General features: G+C 51.9%; 8 protein-coding genes across 8 annotated transcripts; 3 read left to right on the forward strand and 5 right to left on the reverse strand.

Annotated features, from left to right (window-relative positions):
- Positions 1-217: 217 nt before the first annotated feature.
- On the reverse strand, positions 218-1,609 carry J4E78_008303 (uncharacterized protein; the record flags this gene model as incomplete). The annotated part of the gene is made up of 1 exon (XM_049368905.1): positions 218-1,609. The coding sequence occupies one exon, from the start codon at positions 1,607-1,609 to the stop codon at positions 218-220; it is 1,392 nt and encodes a 463-aa protein (XP_049219349.1).
- A 200-nt stretch (positions 1,610-1,809) lies between these two features.
- On the forward strand, positions 1,810-3,290 carry J4E78_008304 (uncharacterized protein; the record flags this gene model as incomplete). Its single annotated transcript, XM_049368906.1, has 2 exons — positions 1,810-3,159; positions 3,279-3,290. The coding sequence occupies 2 exons, from the start codon at positions 1,810-1,812 to the stop codon at positions 3,288-3,290; spliced, it is 1,362 nt and encodes a 453-aa protein (XP_049219350.1).
- A 164-nt stretch (positions 3,291-3,454) lies between these two features.
- On the reverse strand, positions 3,455-5,186 carry J4E78_008305 (uncharacterized protein; the record flags this gene model as incomplete). Its single annotated transcript, XM_049368907.1, has 3 exons — positions 3,455-4,518; positions 4,576-4,678; positions 4,731-5,186. The coding sequence occupies 3 exons, from the start codon at positions 5,184-5,186 to the stop codon at positions 3,455-3,457; spliced, it is 1,623 nt and encodes a 540-aa protein (XP_049219351.1).
- Positions 5,187-6,414: 1,228 nt separating this feature from the next.
- Positions 6,415-8,182, reverse strand: J4E78_008306 (uncharacterized protein; the record flags this gene model as incomplete). The annotated part of the gene is made up of 4 exons (XM_049368908.1): positions 6,415-7,140; positions 7,187-7,846; positions 7,901-8,028; positions 8,077-8,182. The coding sequence occupies 4 exons, from the start codon at positions 8,180-8,182 to the stop codon at positions 6,415-6,417; spliced, it is 1,620 nt and encodes a 539-aa protein (XP_049219352.1).
- A 2,832-nt stretch (positions 8,183-11,014) lies between these two features.
- On the forward strand, positions 11,015-11,919 carry J4E78_008307 (uncharacterized protein; the record flags this gene model as incomplete). Its single annotated transcript, XM_049368909.1, has 2 exons — positions 11,015-11,640; positions 11,691-11,919. The coding sequence occupies 2 exons, from the start codon at positions 11,015-11,017 to the stop codon at positions 11,917-11,919; spliced, it is 855 nt and encodes a 284-aa protein (XP_049219353.1).
- Positions 11,920-14,627: 2,708 nt separating this feature from the next.
- J4E78_008308 (uncharacterized protein) lies at positions 14,628-16,313 on the reverse strand (the record flags this gene model as incomplete). The annotated part of the gene is made up of 3 exons (XM_049368910.1): positions 14,628-15,059; positions 15,120-15,933; positions 15,982-16,313. The coding sequence occupies 3 exons, from the start codon at positions 16,311-16,313 to the stop codon at positions 14,628-14,630; spliced, it is 1,578 nt and encodes a 525-aa protein (XP_049219354.1).
- Positions 16,314-17,426: 1,113 nt separating this feature from the next.
- Positions 17,427-18,784, forward strand: J4E78_008309 (uncharacterized protein; the record flags this gene model as incomplete). The annotated part of the gene is made up of 3 exons (XM_049368911.1): positions 17,427-17,433; positions 17,556-17,822; positions 17,910-18,784. The coding sequence occupies 3 exons, from the start codon at positions 17,427-17,429 to the stop codon at positions 18,782-18,784; spliced, it is 1,149 nt and encodes a 382-aa protein (XP_049219355.1).
- A 632-nt stretch (positions 18,785-19,416) lies between these two features.
- On the reverse strand, positions 19,417-20,091 carry J4E78_008310 (uncharacterized protein; the record flags this gene model as incomplete). The annotated part of the gene is made up of 1 exon (XM_049368912.1): positions 19,417-20,091. The coding sequence occupies one exon, from the start codon at positions 20,089-20,091 to the stop codon at positions 19,417-19,419; it is 675 nt and encodes a 224-aa protein (XP_049219356.1).
- Between the last annotated feature and the right edge of the window lie 288 nt (positions 20,092-20,379).

Below are 20,379 nucleotides of genomic sequence, written 5' to 3' on the forward strand. Positions count from 1 at the left end.
GCAACATTCGCGGTTTCAAGATTTGGTGTCGTTCACTGGATATTGACGAAATACGGCCAGCATCATGGCCTTGGTCCGTGCCAAGCGTATGGAATGCTCAGGAAACGATGTCAGATCGGAACCGCTATGCTGGTTGGGCTGAACGCTATCTGGTGGACCATGCTGGCTTTCAACATAGCGAAGAGGAACATCAAGCGACGAATACATTGAAATCTTTCTATAGAGAGCTACGCGACACACGTATCATAATTGGGTCTGACGGTCTCTGAGTCGGCAACTGCTTCATATCTCGAGCCCAATCCTCAGGCATCACCGAATCGTTCGGCTCCCATCCCAGCCAACCGCGTACTCCACGCGGTTTAATCTTCCCATCAATCTGGATTCCCAGGCGCAAAAACGTCTCTGCTACAGCCAGCACGATCTCGCGGATCGCATCGCGACCCAAACAAGTCTTGGGACCCGCTCCGTAGGCTACACCGGGCGCCAGGCCCTTGTCAAGATATCGATCTGGGTCGAACACATCCCAAGTCGACCCGTAAGTCGATCGATCGCGGCCACCGCCCACGAAATACAACCAACAGTCCCAGCCCTTTGGTATTCTGATGTCAGCCTGCTCTCCCGGTGACGAGATGATATTGTCTCTTGTTGATCGTCTCATGACGCCTACAACCGGCGGGCTAAGTCGTTCAGTCTCTAATAATATGGCGCGTAAGCGTAGCGAAAGCCTCCCTGGTTCAGTTTCACCGACCAAAGTATCGGCCAGCGATCGACCGTCCTTCGTCCGATACAAGAATAGGTTTGACAAGAAGGCTGTCAGAAGAGATGCTAGCGCTTTGACAGCGAGGCTGCTGGTGAAGAGGACTGAATGCTTTGCAACGTCCTCTCTTTCCCCTTGGTCCGCAACAGCAAATGGACATGCTTTTACTTCTTCTTTCATATGACGCAAAATCCTGTCTTGCAGCTTCTTGTTCGCCTCTTTACCCTTCTTACGAGGCGAGTGCCAGAAACCTGTGTTAACTGTCACCGGGAACAGCGAGAATTGGCCTCGAAGCAGGTCTTCCTGTAGGCTCTCCAGGGTATCGAAGAGACTGTTGTCGCGGTCGAGACCCAGGAATGTTCCGAGCAGTATCTTCCATGAAAGCCTTTTCAGAGACTCATACATGTCTATCTCTGACGTTGACGGCTCAGAAAAATGTTGATTGACCCGCTCAGATACTGCAGGAGCTAGCACTTTCTTGAGAGACTCCATTCTCGCTTCCCATGTTTGACGCATAGATGCATGTTCGTCACCATCCGTCAGTAACAAGTTCGGTGATGGAAAGAACGGTGCCATCAGCTCAGCATATGCGCCACTGGCTTCGTAACCTGCCGCATCTTGGGCCAGGACTTGATGGATTTGCGCATGCGAGGAGACGATTGCGACATTGCGATTCAGCACCTTTGCCCGAACGATAGCTCTATTCTCCACAGCCTCCGGGTGCTGTCTTTGGAAATCGATGATGCGCGATGTGATGAATGCCTCTGGCGAGTTGTGGAACGAGAAGCTTTCGGCAAACCCGCGCAGTGTCGAAGAGCTGCCCTGGGGAAGTTGCGGTTCTGGCTTAGGCATCGTGGAGAGTGGATTTGGCTGCGAACTACAGATCGCAGCAACGTCTAACCTCATATCGCAACGGGTATCTCGGCTGCGGGGGTGTGGTGGTCGCTACGTCATCGACTTTACGCCACCGCTTGGTATCCAACGAGTCTAGACACAGCTTATCCTGGAATTTCTGAGGTTTCAAAGCTCACTGCAAACGAAATCACTTGAGAATGGATATAAAACGTCCCTATGACGAAGGAACGAAACGACCCTACCAAGACGAGGTGATACCGACCACGCATGCAACTACTTTCAAGCAACCGCTTCTCCACAACGCCTACGCATACCTCTGCATTGCGCTTTTGTTCGTCAACTACTTCCTCGCGCAATACGATAAATTCATTCTATCATACTTCCAGACTTCTGTGTTAGCAGATCTCTCGTTGAGCTCGACCCAATATGGCCTGCTCTCAGGCTACGCAACAGGCATTGTCTACGCCATACTCGCTCTCCCCATCGCTTTCCTGTCAGACTATACATCTGCTCGCGTATGGGTTCTGTCCGTTACAGCGGCATGGTGGAGCTTATGCGTCATCTTCCAGTCTCTAGCAAACAACTTCGGACAGCTATTCTGTGCAAGACTTGGAATGGGTATCGGACAGGCAAGTGTGGAGGCACTATCCATCAGTCTCATCAGCGACCTGGTGGGATGGAGAAACGTGTTCATCGGAGAGAGTGTACTCTATGTTGGAGTATACATTGGCGAAGCCATCAGTGGCCAGATTGCAACCGCGTTTACGGAAACCGGCACGAGTTGGCGCATAGCTTTACGAGCAATCGGTATCACGGGATGCGTTGTAGCGGTGCTATTGAGACTCGTCCTACGGGAACCAAAGAGAAGAGAAAGCCTGGTTCAAATGCACGCACGCCATCACAGCAACAGCATAGACGAGGATTTCGCCGATATACCACCGCACATCCAAGGTACATCGAGGATGAAAGCAGCAACGTCTGATCTGCATGCTACTTTTACGTACATCCTCCGCATGAACTCCTTCTGGCTCCTCGTTCTCTCCGCCGGCTTCCGTCAGTTGAGCGGCAACGTCTTCGGATACTACATGCCCAGCTATCTCGGCGATACATATCCTTCGCATACCGAAATTTTCTCACGTTACGGCATCATCGTCGGCGTCGTCGGGTCAGTCGCGGTACTCAGTGGCGGCATCATGACCTCGGTACTATGGCCACGTACGAAACTAACGCCTGTCTATCTGACCGGCATTGGAGGCATGATCAGCTCGCTTTTCGTTCTCCTCATGATCTTCTCGCGCGATATTGCCAATGGTTCGGAAGACCGAGGCATCAAGATTCTCTACGGCGTGATGAGTCTTGCTTATCTCACTGCAGAACTCTGGCTGGGCTGTCTTTTCGCGCTCATTGCGCTGCTTCTTCCTCCGCGTTATAAGACATTTGGACTTGCTATCTGGGGTAGTGTGCAAGTTCTGATTTACTCTTCAGGGCCTCAGATCATTGGCCTGTCGCTGATGGATGAGGAGACAACGAGTGAAAGCTACAGAAGGGTGACACAATTGTGCTTGGCAATTATCATCCCTGTTGGTTATTGGCTGGCTGGTATCGGGTTTCTTCTCTCGATACCTTTGGTAAAAAAGGACTTGAGGGAGGAATTTGCTACGGGGAGGTTGAGTCGTAGAAGGACAATTGGGTTCAGCATCTTCGCAGGGGTGTTAGCAACCGTTGTAATCACTTTGTTCGTTGTAAGCTTAGTGTATCAAGCGTAAATGTTCATAGCACGTTAAGCACGAATAACTTTCCATTGTGCTCTACAGAGCTGGTTTCTAGGCGCAACACCATGCTTTACTTGAAAGACAAGCCCAGAAGATCTTCAACGCCTGCGTATAGTGGGCAAGCATAGTCTGCCTCGATCAGTGGCCGAATAGTCACGCCACTACTTCCGTCTTTGCCCAACACACCCAACTCCTTGCCAAGCGCACTACCCACCTTGGGCCATCCAACGCCACCAGCGGGGTTCTTCGCAAAGTTTGCCCAAGTCTTCTGCATGAAAGCACTGAGTTGAATCTGCTGCTGCGTCGCAGTGCCGAATTCGCTTGAAAGCGGATACGTGCCAAAGACCTCAGGGATCTCAGCAGTGTGGTAGGCGCCTGGGTTGGGGAAAAGGGCGACCGAAGGAAATACGGGCGTGAACTGGTATCGATAGGTTGTGCGACCAGAAATGGCGAGGTAGTTCGCTAGCCTGGCTGTCGTACATGTGAAGACTAAATCTGTGCCGAGACGATCGGCTAGTTCGTAGAAATCTGTGATACCCTGTGCAGCATATGCCGCAATTATGGAGTCACGAACGGCTTGGGATGTGATGTTGTACTGGCTGAAGAAGTTGTTCACGGCGGTTTTACCGTCCGTTACACCGGCTACTGCCAGGAAGGCACGTGCTTCGTTCAAATTCGTCCCTAGCATCGTTGGTACGTTGGCGAACTTCCCGGTGGAGATGCTGAGTCTAACGTCGGGAACAGAGGTGCCATCGTTGTTGACAGGTGGGAATGCGAGCGAGTTCGGCTCGATATATGCTTTGATGTCCTCGGCGGATACCTTGCGAAGGCAAGCAATGTCTGTGCAGCCAAAATGCAGCAAGACCTGCTTGTAGTTGACTAGGCCGTTTCCGGGAAGTACCGCATTCTGAGACTCAAGGATAGCTGACGAGAATGGAAGTGGGCTGGGTGGGTTGGCCAGCAACTGCTTGACCGATTCGCCGCCTGCGGATTCACCGAAGATCATCACGCGAGAAGGATCGCCGCCAAATTGCGCAATGTTGTCTTGTACCCATTGCAATGCGAATCGCTGGTCTAAAAAGCCAGCGTTTTGGGAGCCAAAGGGTATTTCCGGCGAGTTTGAGAAGCCGAAGACTAAGTTTGGCATGTTAGTCACAGAACATCTGGACTTGGAATGACAGAGACACTCACTGTTCGTGCGATAGTTGATGGTGACTACGACGACATCTTCGTTGATCGCTAGAGAGCTTCCGTCGTAGAATCCCAGTCCGCCAGTTCCGAAAGCTAAGTTACCCTACATATGTCAGCATACTGTCAGTTTCCGCAAAAGGAAAGTGGATGCATACTCCGAACAGCCAGAACATAACGGCCTTCTTGCTTGAAGATGTCACACCTGGCGGTGTGTAGACATTGAGGTACAAACAATCTTCACTCTCCGCCGGCGGTGAAGAGGTAGGGTTGTTGAAGTACTCCATAGTCCGTGCACGGATATCGCCAGTGCCAGAGAACTGCTGAATACATGCTGGTTTGATCGTCTGAGCCTGTAGAGGACTAGTCCATGGTGCCGCTGCTTCTGGTGGCGCGAATCGAAGAGGAGGCGATTTAGCAAAAGGAACTCCCAGATAGGCGTTCGCTGAGGCAGTCAATGATGGCTGGTTCGAGGGCTTGGTCGTGGTTCCTATGATGACACCAGAGGCAAGCGTGACCGTTGGCCCGTTTTCAACGGGCGCTGACAGGACTCTTGACGCGAAAGAGCATAGTAAAAGCGCTTTGCTCACGGACGAAGCGATGTGAAACGCCATCGTGGAGGTAGGGGATGATTGAGAGTGTAGAGTTGGAAGTCACACAAGACTCTTGGATCATCTACTTCCATGTCGGGAAACAACTGTTATAAGTCAAGATGACAGCACGCTAGGGCGATCTGAATTGGATGCTAGTCTGTCAGCACGATGTCGGTAGTGTATATTGTGTCGGTGTTGTATGCAGATCATCGTCGGTCTTTGTTTAGCCTGAGCGGTAGTCGAGGCTACTCCAGGGTTTAAGCATCTTCGGAAGCATGATGTAGCCTATGATCGTGGAAGGAAGAACGGCCCACGACTCAAGCGAAAGCGAGAACGACAGCCTATGCCCCAGCATCCGGAGTCGTGGCTCCAGATGATCGACAAATAGCGCGTGCGACCAGATGCAAGAGTCCATTTCCCCTGCAACAGATCTGGATGCGGTCTACAAATCGCTTCCGGTGAGTTCCTCTTATAGTCCGACCACCAATCAGCTCGTTGACGATGCCTCGGCACTGCACAAGCTCCCCTTTCGCCGCAGATCACCGTTCGTTCAGCCAATCATCGCACTCGGGTACCTCGGCAAGAGTTACAGGCATCGACCGTCATCGGGGGTACTGACGCGACCGTGGCTATCAGACACTCAAATCGATGACTTCTCCGCATGTCGTCCGTCTCACAGTGATCTCGTTGACCGTACTGTCGCGTAGGAAGCCTCGCTACTGAGTGCGGGGAGGTTAGGCTTGCCGCCAGAGCTCGTCGTGTTCTACCGGGGCGATGGGATCGCTTGCAGCTCTGGTGTCGATGCCGCACAGTCATTTAACATGCGATATACGTCGTAAGAGATGGTGTCCGGTCTGTTCTAATTTGTATGGTTGGGTTGCCAAAGCGAAAATGCAGGAGGCCAGCTTCCCGTTAAGAGGGTTTGCGATCGGTGCCAAGCCATGATTGCCTAGGTAAGCAACGATCCCCTACGCGGGTGGCTGGAGGACTAGGCATCTTGACTTAGTATTGCAGCATCGATGCAGGCGAACAATGGGAGAGTCAGTATCAGAAAACCAGTGCATCATATGTCACAAGCGCTGAGAAGGGTTCAAGAGTATGAAGACGGAGTTGTTGATTGAATGCCGCGTGAACCTTCCAGGGTTGGAAAAGGTCCAAGCGCGTCCGTCCGCCTTCTTTGGCGACAAGAGGGAATGACGCCGAGTTGTCGGCCATCATCGATCGCGCCCCCTCGTCGCCTTCATTCGTCTTATCTCTTTACTGTTTCAATCGTCTCAACACCAATGTCCTTCTCATGTTCCATACCCTTATTCCTTGCAACGACTTCTTCCTCGGTCAATATCGGCTTGCCGCGAAGCTGCGCCCAAACAGCCTGGTGCATCGGCCTTAGGAAGAGGGCGTCCATCTCCTCAAGACTGATACCTTTTGTCTCGGGTACAAAGAAGAAACTCCAGATACCCATTGCGACTAAGATGGTGGCGAAGAAGAAGTAAGCCCCATAACCTAGATCTGAGATCATGTATGGGGTACTGCGGGCAATGATGAAGGAACCCAGCCAAGTATCCGCAGTCGTGAGCGAAACGCACAGCATACGGATGTCGAGTGGGAAGATCTCGGAAGCGTAAGTCCACGTGATCCCCTGCCACGTAGCGCAGATGATGAAGGCGTTGATGTAAACGCAGACCATAGCGAGGTAGCCCCAGCCGTTGCGTGTGACATCGCCTCTCAAAGCAGCTCCAGCTGGATCAGCCTTCATGACATAACCGCCGATGTACCACATGGGTATGCAACCGAGTGCAGCTCCCCAGATAAGGCCCTTGCGACGACCAACCTTCTCGACAACGATGAAGGTAAAGGTGAACATGCCGAGTGTCTTTGCGATACCGTAGAACCCAGTGGAGAAGAGTTTCAGCGACGTTCCAGAGATACCAAGTGTTTCGAAGATGCGAGGTGCATAGTAAGTGATGATGTTGACCTGACAAATTAGCCTCTATCGTGCCGTGCAGATGGTATATACTTACACCAGTGAAGGACTGCAGAAACATGAGCGCAAGGCCAATGGCCATGCGGTTACGCACACCCTTCTGGAATAGCTTCATGAACTGTTGCTTCTTGCTCTGTCGATTGGCGCTACGCCGTTCGACTTGGGCGCGGATCTCGCTCATTTCGTGCTGGATGTACGCATGTGACTCGTCGAGGCACCTAATCTTACACAAGATGCGTTCTGCGCCTTCGAAGTTGTCCTTCTTTGCGAGGTATCGAGGCGACTCAGGGCACCATGCGACACCGAGAAGCAAGAGCAGACCAGGGATGAGCTGGATCGCAAGGGGAACGATCCATTGCGTCTGGCCTTCGACGCTAATGGTCTGATCACAAGCATAGTTGATCCAGAAGCCCAGCATACCTCCACCTTGCGAAGCGATTTCGAAAATACCGACCAACCTGCCACGGATGGAAGGTGGAGCTGTTTCAGAGATGTAAACAGGCACGACCATACTTGAGGCGCCAATGCCTAGACCTGCTACGGCTCGACCACCATAGATCATGTTAAGACTACCTTGAGAGGCAGTCATGAGTGTGCCGCCAAGCAGGAATACCGCAGATGCAAATATCATAGTCTTTTTTCGACCAATGCGTTCCGCGAAGGGGAAAGCGATAAGCGCTCCGAAGAAGCATCCCGCCTACTCATTGTCAGTCCGGGACGACTTGGCAACAGCTCGTTTCTTGAAACTTACCTGGAAAGTAGAAACGATGTTGCCTTGAATTGTGTCGCGATTGCTCTTTGCGATGTCGTTCATGCCGAAGTCACGAATGAAGGACTCGAGGGCCATAGTCCCGCCAATAACGGCTGTATCGTAACCCACTGTTTCGACATTAGCTTTTACACTCAGACTGATTCAATCGTACTTACTAGCTAGCGCAGACATCGAGGCGATGAGTGCGATGAGGTGGATCCGCCAGTTGCGGACCTCTGGCGGGTCCAGAGTACCGGATGCATGAGTGTTAAAGCAACCCATATGTTGGTTTAAGGTTTAGTGAATTTGATCGTAAGATTGATTGACAGAGTATGGTTTCTAGCCCGATTATGAGCATTCCGAGCGAAGGGTGTGTGTCCTCTTATGCCCGCTGCCTCGCTTTGCAGGCCTTCATTGCCGAGCCATCCTTCATGATGCTACCTCGCCATCACTACAGTCATACCCCGCGGGGAAACTGCACGAGGACTAGCATCGTCCCATTTTTACCGCAACAGTTGCTGTTCCAAGCTATCTCTCGGATCATGGTAGCGAATCTGGGGAAGGGTCCACTTGGCAGTCGACAAGGTCAAGCCTTACCCTATGGTTGGCATCTGGGGTCGAGGAATTTTATAGGCAGAGAGCCGCATGGAGGATGCACACAAGGCACTTGGCGGCCAACCGTTATCGACGGTATGGATGGTGAAGCTTGACAGAACAGTGGACGCCGGTAGCGTGTGCGGGGTAAAGTGGATCGGGGGAAAATCTATGCCCGTGGCGGACATCCATACCTTTTTCGACCTTGCATCGAGTAACCTAGTACCTTCACCTCAACCAGACTACCATGGAACAACTTGGGTAGTAAGTATGTTTGCTGTCTGAAAACGGCCTGCTCGTAAGATCGAACCGTATAATCGCGGTATGCAACATCCGTTTCCACGGACAACAGCCGAATCCCACAACACAGCTGCACAGTATCATACCACACCCGGGCATGCTCGCGCTCCGCTGGCACGTGGCAGGATGAATATTTCCGCCCCAAGATACCAAGCCCTGGCATGGTCTTTCTTGACATGCACAAGATGACGAAGCCGCCGTATACGATAAAATTGCGGGACGGTCCATCGCACCTGGGCACGGCGGCAAGTCGCTTAGCTCGCTACTGTCAGCAGCATGAACGTGTTTGGCTGGCTATATCATGCTCTACACCTCACAAGAGTATTGGCATGTTGACTTGGACTACGCTAGGGTAAGACCGCGGCCGACAAGGTATCTGACGTCTCGCAAAGGCGATGTTTGTCATCCCAATGAGAAGCGTGCGACATCGCATACAAAGTGGCGAAGCCGTGAGTGCGGCTTTCGAATCTGACTGGTAATTTTCGAAGATGTCGAAATCCTCTAACACAATCCCGTCGCATGGCAAGATTGCGAATGGAGAGGCCTTGCTCAGGTGGTTGGAGGCCTTGAGAGTTGAGACAAGAAAGGAGCGTCGCTTCTTGGATTCCCATTAATCGCGTCGAATCCGGACATGGAAGGTATCTCGCAATCTCTAGGACGATTGGGATAATTCTCTAGTAAGAAGATGTGTCCAAGCCATGCGTATACCGCAACACTACACACCAGACACCAAGAACGTTCGAGATTACGAGAAGAAGTCTTTGGATTAGGATTACAGTACAATTCAATGCCATGCTGATTGTAGGAGTGATTAAACACCAAGTAGCGTGCCCGGGCCAGGTACTGCTGGTTGACCCATATCTCTGCTGACGGTGCCCGGGAGTCGGGGCGTGCAAGCTACGCGAATCAATTCCTAGCCCACGCCTTATTACTTTTACTGACAAACAGTATACTAAACAGCACAGCGAAGAAAGCTGTTGTGTTAAGGATCATCCAGTATAGCAGCAACTGAAGTGCAGCCCCGTTCAAGTAGTTCACAGTCCATAGATCTCGCTTAAGTAGATCATATGAGAACTGAGACTTGTCAATAGTCACCACTAGCCGACTAGCCAACACGGTCAACTTGAATAGGAAGTGAACCCAAAGCACTTGAACGCCGGCGTATATCAAGTCCAGTATGTAGTATGTAGACAGAAGAGCGGCCAAGTTGCGGAGAGCCCATGGCCTGAGCGATCGCGACTCCCGAACGAAGGTCCACTTATGAAGGAGTACACGCTCCCTGCATATGAACCATCCGCTGTTTGTGATCGCGCCCAACAAGCGTATGCAACAAAGCTCGTGTTTGGTGGGGTCTCGTCGAACAAATCGAAGTTTGTGAGTCCAATAGATGCATTTCTCGGGTTGTCGTTTGGCCCACTCTGAAAAACACGCATCACCGACGATGTGCATGCAGGGAAGCAGCTGGATTGGGCGACAGCCTTGGGCGGAGGGTAGGATCGAAGTGTTGTATGGCTCTCGGCAGATGATACACACATCGTCTGGGGCGACGGAGACGTCGGCTCGAATGTTGTAATTCAGTCTCCACAAAAGATCTCGGAAGAATGTTTGCGGCCTGACGGACATTATGGTGTGGAGGCTTGGCTGTCCAGTGACTGGATTGAAGCATTCACTTTAGAGCTATATGTAATCATCTCTTCACAATGTCGTTTGCACTCGTTCATTGGCGCATGTCCAGAGACAAAGCGGAACTTATTGTACAAACGATGTGCGGGAAGAAACATCGACAAGATAGACATCAGCCGCAATCCCTAGCAATCAATGTTGATGTGTAAACTGTGTTGGCCCTAATGTCCATCAGATGTACGTGTCGTTTTCGTGGCCGCGATATCAGGAAAAAAGTCGTGGTCATAGTATGCTGTGGTGCAGCCTCGATGTCAAGGGTCGTGGTGAAAGATGGCAAATCCGACAGGATCGCAAGTGCTGCACGTGTTTTGCACTAAAGCGGAAAGGCTAGTTAGTAAGCGGGGCAGCAGGTGCGGGAGGGGCCTAGGCCCAAGCTCCTGCCGCGCCCGCCAGCTCTCCAGGTACTCTCCCACGGCGCTTCCCTCGATGCTAATAACACCTGCCACACGCGCATTACGACCACTCCGACCACTCATGACGAGCGCATATTATCTCGCAAGACCTTTGTCATCCCGATCCCGAAGCGCGTCACCCAAAATGGCCGACACACTGTCTCTCGACGAGATCCCAACCCTCACCTTGCTCTACAAGCTAAAGAAGATCGTGCCAAGCGACGACAAGACCCAGTCCACATACAACGCGTCTGCTACCCTCAACGACAAGATCAGCGTCATTCGACAAGACATCACAACGCTAGCCATCGATGCCATCGTCAACGCCGCGAATACGTCACTTCTGGGTGGTGGAGGCGTGGACGGGGCGATCCATCGCGCAGCCGGGCCCGGCTTATTAGAAGAGTGCGAGACGCTGGACGGTTGCCAGACAGGCAGTGCCAAGATCACAGATGGCTACGAACTGCCTAGCAAGAAGGTCATCCACGCCGTTGGACCGATATACTGGAAGGAGGGCTCGCGCTCAGCAGAACTATTATCAGGCTGCTACCGCACGAGCCTGGAGCTAGCAGTCGAGAACGGCTGCAAGAGCATCGCATTCTCAGCCTTGAGCACTGGCGTCTACGGCTACCCCAGTGGTGAGGCCAGCACAGTCGCGCTCGAGACGGTGCGCAAGTTCCTTGAAGAGGACGGCAAGGCGGACAGGCTTGACCGCGTCATATTCTGCAATTTCCTCCAGAAAGATGAGGACGCTTACTTCAAGAACATCCCGTAAGTCTCAGGCGTCATCAGTCTCACTCCATACACTAACGACTACCTAGTGACTACTTCCCACCAGTCGACTCCGACCCCAAAGCGCAAGAGGAACAGTCCACCGAACCCTCCGAACTCGCATCGCAACTTCCAGACGCCCCGACAGCCGACCCTAAAGATACCGACGATGCTCAACAGCCATCTCCGAAGAAGCAGAAGACCACCGACACCGACGATGACTTTGTCGTGGTCGAGAAAGATGACATCAAGGAGGACAAGGCGAAGCCTGAGCTGTGAGATCATCACAAAATAATGCGATAATGACGGCGAAGGTTATGGGGTTTTCATTGGCTTATGTCTGTACACGTTGTGATTTGGGCATACTGGGCGTTCGGTCATTGGGCATGGGAGGCTTATACCCTGGATACGAGTCATGAACGAGCCACATTGATTTTCATCAATTGAATGACATACACGCTCAGTCGTGTCTTGCTCTTCGAATTCCGCGCTGTCCCTTGATCTGGTCGCAGACTAACTTCTCCCGACACCTTTCACTGACAGATTTGTTTAGAGTACTTCAGCTATGTGTGCTCGCACAGGGTGACGCTCAGTCATTTCACCGGAAAATACAGATTGCAGTCGAAGCCAGCGAAGGCTCTTTCCACCGACATTTCGCCTCTAGTATAACTCGCGTTACGACCGACTTCTCGCAGAAACAATCACTACAAACCACAGTCAACAAAACGTTCCCGACATAAGCCATGCCGCACTTCCTTCAGCCACTCGTAGCCGTCCCATTAATTCCCGCTTACAAATACAGAACAGCTTCCGTTGAAGAAGACGACGTATGCTACATCTGCCGCGAGCCCTTCTCCATCGACGACTGCTCGCCCCTCCAGATCACTCCCTGTGGCCACATCGTGGGGGAGAAGTGCTTGTACGAGTGGTTGAAACGACAGCCGGACAAATGCCCATACTGGAATCACCGTCTTCCGTATCGCCCTGCCGTTGAGAATTCTATCATCTGCGCTCTGGTCAACTCACGCATCGGCTCCATCTGGTTCCATGTTTTCGAACGCTACATACTTGACTTACCATGCTTGTCTATCCGCGAGGAAGTTCAACGCGTCATGCAGAACCCTGACTGGTATGTTGATGGAAGTGTTCAAGATTTCCATATTATTCTGCTGGTAATACGGAACGCTGTCCTTGCCTGGCAGATCGGACTTGTAATGTCGCTTTTCTGGCGCTCGACTGGCGATAAGCAGTTCAGTCAAGACCCTATAATGTTAGTGGGGAATATTCTGGTGGTGGTCATCACTTTGCTCAACATCTTGACTTTCCCGACTTTGATAGCTATACTTGTTGACTGGTCTAAGAGGCGATCTAGAGCTAGGACCGCAAGGACTCGACTGCGACGATGGTAAGATTGAGGCCGATAATCAAAGCCTTCGTAATCCAAGGAGTTTTCATACGGTGCGGTCGAGCCAGTGTTAGATCAACAGTTCCAAGTTGCGATCTATAAACAAGCGTCAAGAGTGCTAAAAAGAGTTTCTAATCATCCATTGCGCTTTGTTACACCACACCATCGGTATCATGCATGAGTGCACTCAATGGGTAATTCATTACTTCTAACTCTCAACTACTGAACTTCCCGATACCAGACTCTGCGCGTCGATGTGAACTCCTGCTCCATCTCCCCAACCGGCCAATGCGTGTCCTGAGGAGGAATGTTGTTTCGATAAACTGGAGAGGGGCGCCGAGGGCCATAGATCAGATCATCAGGCGATTCAGCTAGACGCGGCGCATCGACGATGTCACAACCTTGAGTCGGTGTCGATATAAAACTGTCGTTACTCCGCGCAAGATCGCTGATAATTGCTGTGCGGGGCGTGCTAGGGGTCAGTGCCTGCGAATCGCGTTGGACATCGACGTCGGCTTCGACATCAATTCCATCCTTTCCAGATGCGGCAAGAGCACGCCTGTGGAAGCACTGCCGCACAGTGGTAACAATCCATATGAGAATAGGTATGCCGATCAGAGCGCCAATGACGCATCCGGCAATGATGCCGTTTGTCTTAGCGTCGTTGGGGTCGGGGCGATGGGTTTCATCATATGAGTACGTCGGCGTGGATGCAGGCACGGTAGCTTCGACGTACGGATATGATGGAGAAAGCGTCCAAGGTGGGACCGTTGGTACCGGTGCGATGGCTGGATCGGACCAGGCAGGTTGTGTCCACGCAGGTTCGGTCCATGCTGGCGCTGAGGGTGTCCACTCCCACTGGCGCGCATGAAGGTCTTTATTGCCATTTGGCGCGGATGGTGCACCTGCGTTTATGGTTGCGGCCATTACCGTAACTTTTGACGGCTCCGTGATGGACAGAGAAGGGCGGACCGGCGCTGCACAGACAACCGATACGCTTATGAGAGCGAAGGTGAGAAAGGGTAATAACATACCTGGTGTAGATGCAAGCATTTAGAGAATTGATCTACAGCTACTAACGAGATACTCACTACTGTGACGTTCGATCCAGCGAACTGTGAAGATGTTTATCGTGTGTTTGCTGTCCTGCGTGACCTTTACCCTGTGGTCCGCCGAATGCAATAGTCACTTCGCGCCTTGAAGGATCTGCTCCAGGACTGCGCTTGAGATTTTTCAATTAGTACAATGATGGTGTTGTCAGGATACAGGGCGCGTTGTGAGATGACATCGATGAGGTTGGGGCTGGCAGTGATACGTAGATAGTTGATGGCATGTCGTGGTGCTGGCGATTCATCGTCGATGCAGTATACACTTCGACAAGATAAGATACAGCGTTCATGTATGAGCTTCTCGTATAGTAGAATTTTAGTAGTGATGCCCGGATTTGTGTCACGCCGAAGCCGTGTCGATGGGTACACGCACCACATACACGCCCTTGCAGAGCTCCCCACAACAGATCTGCGATAACCATGCTGAGACTATGAGCTTGGGTGTATGTCTTCGGGGCAAGAACGAACTTCGCTTATGTCATCCGAACATATTTGACCGGACCAACGTACGCGTGTCTGCCACGAAGAATGTAGTACAGTATAGCAAAGAGAACGACAATTCCATATCCCAGGACCGCCCAGTTCATATCTGTTACTGTTGGTCGAGGCCCAACAGGGAAGAAGCAGAAGACCCAAGCAAACAGCAGGAAAAGTACAGCGATGATGTTGATTGGTAATCCAAGTCTTCCCAGGTCGAACTTGGACGGCAGGAGCGGCTCGCCTCTTATGCGCTTCAGGGCAACGCACGAGATCGTGATCAGATATGAGGTCAGCATCGAAGCTACACCAAGTGAAATGACCTGCATGAACGCGACGGTGGAGCCAAGGTTGATACACGACAGAATTACGACGAAAACAACCGTTATGTAGGTCGAGTTGATCGGTACTTGGCGCTTCGTTGATACCTACTCGCTGTCAGTTCTCGTTTGAAGTAATAGCCATGGCAAAGTCGGCTTTTGACGAACCTTGCTGAAGACATGCGCAAATGGGACGCCATTATCACGAGCGAAGGCAAATACCTGGCGTGAACTTGTTGCCATAATAGCAACGCAAGCGAAAATCGCAACGACCAACATTAAAACCGTCAGCGCAGTCGCGCCGCCTACGGACTTGGTCGTGTCGACGAAAACTTGAATGAAAGGCGTGCCAAGTGGGGTCGTAAGTACAGAGACCGTATCGGTGACGCAGAAGCAGAAGGTGATTGCCATGATCCAGCCGAGCAACCCGTTCCCGAGCCACGTCCACATCATAGCGCGCGGAATCACATGGGCAGCATCGCGTACCTCCTCCGCCATGTGTGCTCCCGCTTCAACGCCAACGAAGGAGCTGGTAGCGCTCGTAAGGCCAAGAATGACCGCGAGCGGAATATTGTCCCACATCATATTGTCCTCAAAGACCGTGAAGACGTCGCTGGAAGAGTGGCTTCTATCGCTCATGACCCAGAGTGGAATTACGACAGCGAAAAATCCAGCAACGTGCAGTATGACGACGCCTCCTTCTATTAATGGTAGATGGCGAGAGAGGTATGTGTTGAACCCCAAGCATATGGCCAGGACAGCCCAGATGAGGAGCGTTCCGTGCCACGCCTTCGGGATGTATGATGTATTGTTCAAGATGATGAGGCCCTGGATCTGTTTGCCGGAAAGATACGAAACGGTTGCTACACCGGTCTGCCAGCCCAGAACCCCGAGCCAACCTACCAGATAGCTGAGAAACTTCTGGCAGCTTGGTGGTGCGAACTCTGATACCCAGTGGTACTGTGCGCCAGCCGTTGGTGCCCTGCTAAAAGTGAGTAACTATCATTGGAGGTCATTAAGCTGTACCCACATTGATGCCATTTCAGCCAGCGAAGCAACAACGAAGCCGAACCCAATCATGACGATGAAGTATCCCCAGATAAGCCCTGCTGTTCCGCCGTTGGCAAGAGCAAAGACGGATGTGGCAAGGATAGTCTCCCAAGTCGAAAGAAGAACTATGCAGAATCCTAGAATGGTGATAGAACGGAAGTTTCGCCGGGTTTCCTGCGTCTTTCCCATGCGGTGCATGTCGTGCGCGTCCGCTGTGGTCGCATCCTTCTCCGCCACGTTGTGGTCCAGGCTATGATCGTTGAATATATCTTGAGGTTCTCCGATGTGTGCTTCTGCAAATTTGCTCGACATCATCACGCTGGAGGATCTTTGAGGGGAATACGATGAAGAGGGAAGTAGCAAGTCCCCATCTCATGCGTAGACAAATGTGTTCTTATGCCTGAGAGGTGATGCGGGTGTATCCTAGTCGACTTACGCCCTGCATATGTATATGGTAGCTCAATGAACTCAATACCTGCGCCTCGCTGTAAAGACGATTTCGCATACCGATGCTGCAGTATTGATTAAGCAGCTTGCGACCCAGCGCTCGTCATTGGCAGACGGCTGGGCGTACAGCAAGCAGCGATAAGTTTTGTCTTACGGTGAATATCGCACTGCCGAAAGGATATGGATGATGCCGTTTGTGCTGACAGGTAGATATAGCCAGGCTCTACGATGCAGGCAATCTGCCATCGGAGAGATTATTGGTAGATAATATGCTGTGATCTGGCTATCTGCAACGTGTCGCACATGTGGAGATCTAGACGCTCATACTCATCGGTCAAGAACTCAAGGACCCGCAGCGAGACAATGTTTCGAAAGTCGTGATAGAGTCGAGGCCGTCTGTGCTGTGCGAGAGCGTGACTGAGCTCTGGAGATGATTAGAAGGCAGGTGCCCCTGCGCCAACCAAGAAAGGCTAGCTCATTACGCGTTTTTAGCGTCTTCGGGGTCCAAATGTCGCCAGGGTCTTCGGCATCTTCAATCGCGTCGCTTTCACGCAGCACCTGGAAACCTTCTCAATCCACATCACACCTGGGCATTGCCGTCGAATTGGATGCCTTCTTCTGAATCGCGACATCATGCTCGACCTGCCTCACTCGCATGCCTAGAGTGTCGGCGTACCCACCTCAAGTGCGACGGAACCCAACCTATATGCGGGCGCTGCCAGACTCGTGGTTTTGCATGCACCTACAAGCGTTCTGGACGAGGTCGCCGACGTGGTATAACGCGCGCAGATACTGATGAGCAGCCGACACTGTCTCACACCCCACCCGTTTCTTCTGGCCCGGTCGCGCAACCCGCTGTTGCACAAGCGCTGTCCTGTACGTCCTCTGCAGCGCAATGGCTTCCTCTCGACGATGCAGCCGTTCCACCAAACTCGTCCCTACTGCAGCGTCGGATATCAACCACTCCGCCAGATCAGAATGCCGAGTGGGCTGACGATGAGCAACTGGTGAATCTTTACTATCTGAACTTCCACGCGAGTCACCCAATCCTTCTCCCAAGGGGCATGTATTGGCAACAAGGATACCCTCGTTATTTGAAAGCGGTAGTTCATCTCATCGGTGGTCGCTATTCACATGCTGTCTCGCTCGACGAATTGCGCGAGAACGTGGCACGAGAGTTTGCTCAAAGCGAAGGAAACACAGCCGAGATGGTACAAGCAGGACTCCTGAACAGTATCGCCCTGTTCGCGGAAAACGCTACGGATCAGGGGCAGAAGATGCTTGATTCCACGATCGAACTAGCTTTACGACTCGGCATGCACCAGCGGAGCTTTGCTTCGACGCATGCTGGTGATCTGACTGTGCTGGAAGAAAGTATGCGGAGAACCTGGTACGAATTGTACGTGATCGACGGCTGCATCGCGGCATTGCAGCGAAAATCGACATTCAAAACCAACACAGTAAACGCTGATGTTCTTTTACCATGCGAAGACTTTACTTACGAAGCCGGAATGTGCTTTATGCCAGCAACTATGGCCGAATTTCACGGCAACGTCTTTGCCGAAGAGGAAAAGGTGTTTTCTTCCTTCTGCTACCGCATAGAAGCCGTACGTCTTCTCGGACGAGTTCTGACTATCACTGGAAAGCATGGGGTGGATCGGGATTTGGTGCAGGCCGTTGACAATGCGCTTGCTGCATTCTTATACCACTTACCACGCTCCAAAAGCGAAGCGGAGATCTCAAACACCTTTGGTGATCTGGACGAACTCATGTTCCAAGCACACACCATCATCCAATGGAGCACCATACTCGTGCATTATCCCAGAGGCGATCTCATATCTTCTGACCTATTAACCCAAGACGTACTTGGAGCCAACTGTACCAAGCTCCTTTGTCCCTGCAATCGACAACATATTCACTCCGTCAAAGCTATCGAAGCCTCCAAGACTATAGCTATGTTAGCGGCACTGCGCACTCCAACTCAAAAGCACACACCATTGTTTGTGTACCCACTAGCTCTTGCTGCCGTCGTCCAGCTTTCCATCGGCGCGATGCACGACAAGAGCCCCCGGCGTTGCTTGGACCAGCACGCTGACCGAGTCAAGCTGTTACTTGGGGTACTCAAGTCTATGAGCCGCCAATGGTCGGCTGCTGGAATCGTGTTACGCACCTTAAAGAGGGTAGCATCCGCAGTATTCCGTAGTTCCTCCGTCGATTCATCGTCCAGCATAGTGGCTCCTCCAGCCACATCAATCGATAACGATGCTTTCCCCGACTTCGATCTCCAGGATTTGTACGGACTTGTGGGTCTTGATAACAACTCGTTAGGCATATGATAGGCTCGGTTTGGCCTTTAAAGTCTACTTCAACCATTAGGTCGAAAGTGCAACCATACATCAGTCGCTTCATCTGCGCGAACCATTGGAAAGGATCGTTGTGCCGTGTACATACTGTCTAGCGTCATCCCCGCCAACAAAGTGCTTAGGCCTGCGCAGAGGTGCTCATCGCCGCTCCGTCCCCGTCTCCCATGACCCTTCCTTCATCTTGATGGGTAGATGCATCAAAAGCTCACCACTTGGTGTCGGTAATGGGAGTCTACCAGCGCGTATGTTTATCTGCAAGGACGGATGCAGCAATTTCGGCGCGTTGAGACTCGCATCGCGTTCTTCTCGCAGGATTCGGAAATCGTCCTCCGCATGGTTCGCAAGATGCCTATTCTTCTCCTTATGATCCCGTACAGTCATCCAAGGCACGGCCTCGCATCGTTGAGGACACGCTGGATAGTCATGCCCAGTCCAAATCTTGGTTTCACCCGGTAGTTCCAGTAGCTTTTGTGCCGAAGCATACAAGCTCTTTGCACTACCGCCTGGAAAGTCACAGCGTGCTGTGCCTATGTCAGCGTGAAATATCGAATCTCCGCAAAATACATTGGCTTGGTAGTGTTAGCATTGAGTACAAATACAGATCGCTACAGCGAGCACTTACTGCCGACCTGGTAACCGATATGATCTGGGGTATGACCTGGAAGATGAAGGACCTTCACCCTCAAACTCCCAACCTCGAACATCTCATCATCTTCAAAAAGATGATCGAACGCGTTTTCGTACTCAACGGCTGGAATACCGTATCTCACAGCAAAACGCTTCTGGACCTCCCGAATTCGTTTTCCGATGCAAATGGGTGGTTTGAAACCTTGCCGCGATGAGAGACGCTGCTGGAGGTAAGAAGCTGATGTCAAGTGATCGGCATGTGCGTGCGTTTCCAGTATCCTCTCGATGTGGTACCCGCCCTCCAAGATCGTGGCCAATAGATCATCAGCTGTGTGAGAACTGATTGTCTGGGTAGGCGCGTCATAGTCGAGCACAGGATCGATAATGACAGCTTTCTTGGACGAAGCGTCTGCTACCACGTATTGCCATGTCCCTGTCTTGTCTTCAAACAAGCTGTGGATTGCGGGCTCGTAGGACCTTATGGTGTGAGTACTGTAACTTGATCGGTTTCGGGCTTTCCGCGGGATCTGTAAAGTCGGATTGGTCAGGTTGGTGACGGTGCGGCCTGCCCAGCTCGCATAGTTCGGTGGATTTGGCAATCTGACTGTTCCTTGTGCGATGCATTGAGGTGTCGTAGGAGTCATTTGAGCCATCGATCGTTGCTGTTGCCTCCAATTGCGGACCTCGGGGGTGTGGTGAGACGAGTTCGGCGATCGCCAAAGCGCCTGGATGCGTCTAGATGAGCGTAAATTCTTCATGCCCTAGGATGGGATAGTTAATATTATCCGTGTATCAGCGTCCACTTGTTCATTACCTCCTCCGCTTCGTCTTAAGTATTTATCAATCTCGGGAAGCTGACTGTGCCCAGGTGGTGCCACCTCCATGCAGGGTTCGGCGTTTATCCCACGACGACCCCGACATGACTCGCTCTTGATCCCCGA

The sequence above is a fragment of the Alternaria triticimaculans genome (genome assembly GCF_023758025.1).
Source record: "Alternaria triticimaculans strain BMP 0046 chromosome Unknown scaffold_14, whole genome shotgun sequence".
Classification (NCBI taxonomy): domain Eukaryota; kingdom Fungi; phylum Ascomycota; class Dothideomycetes; order Pleosporales; family Pleosporaceae; genus Alternaria; species Alternaria triticimaculans.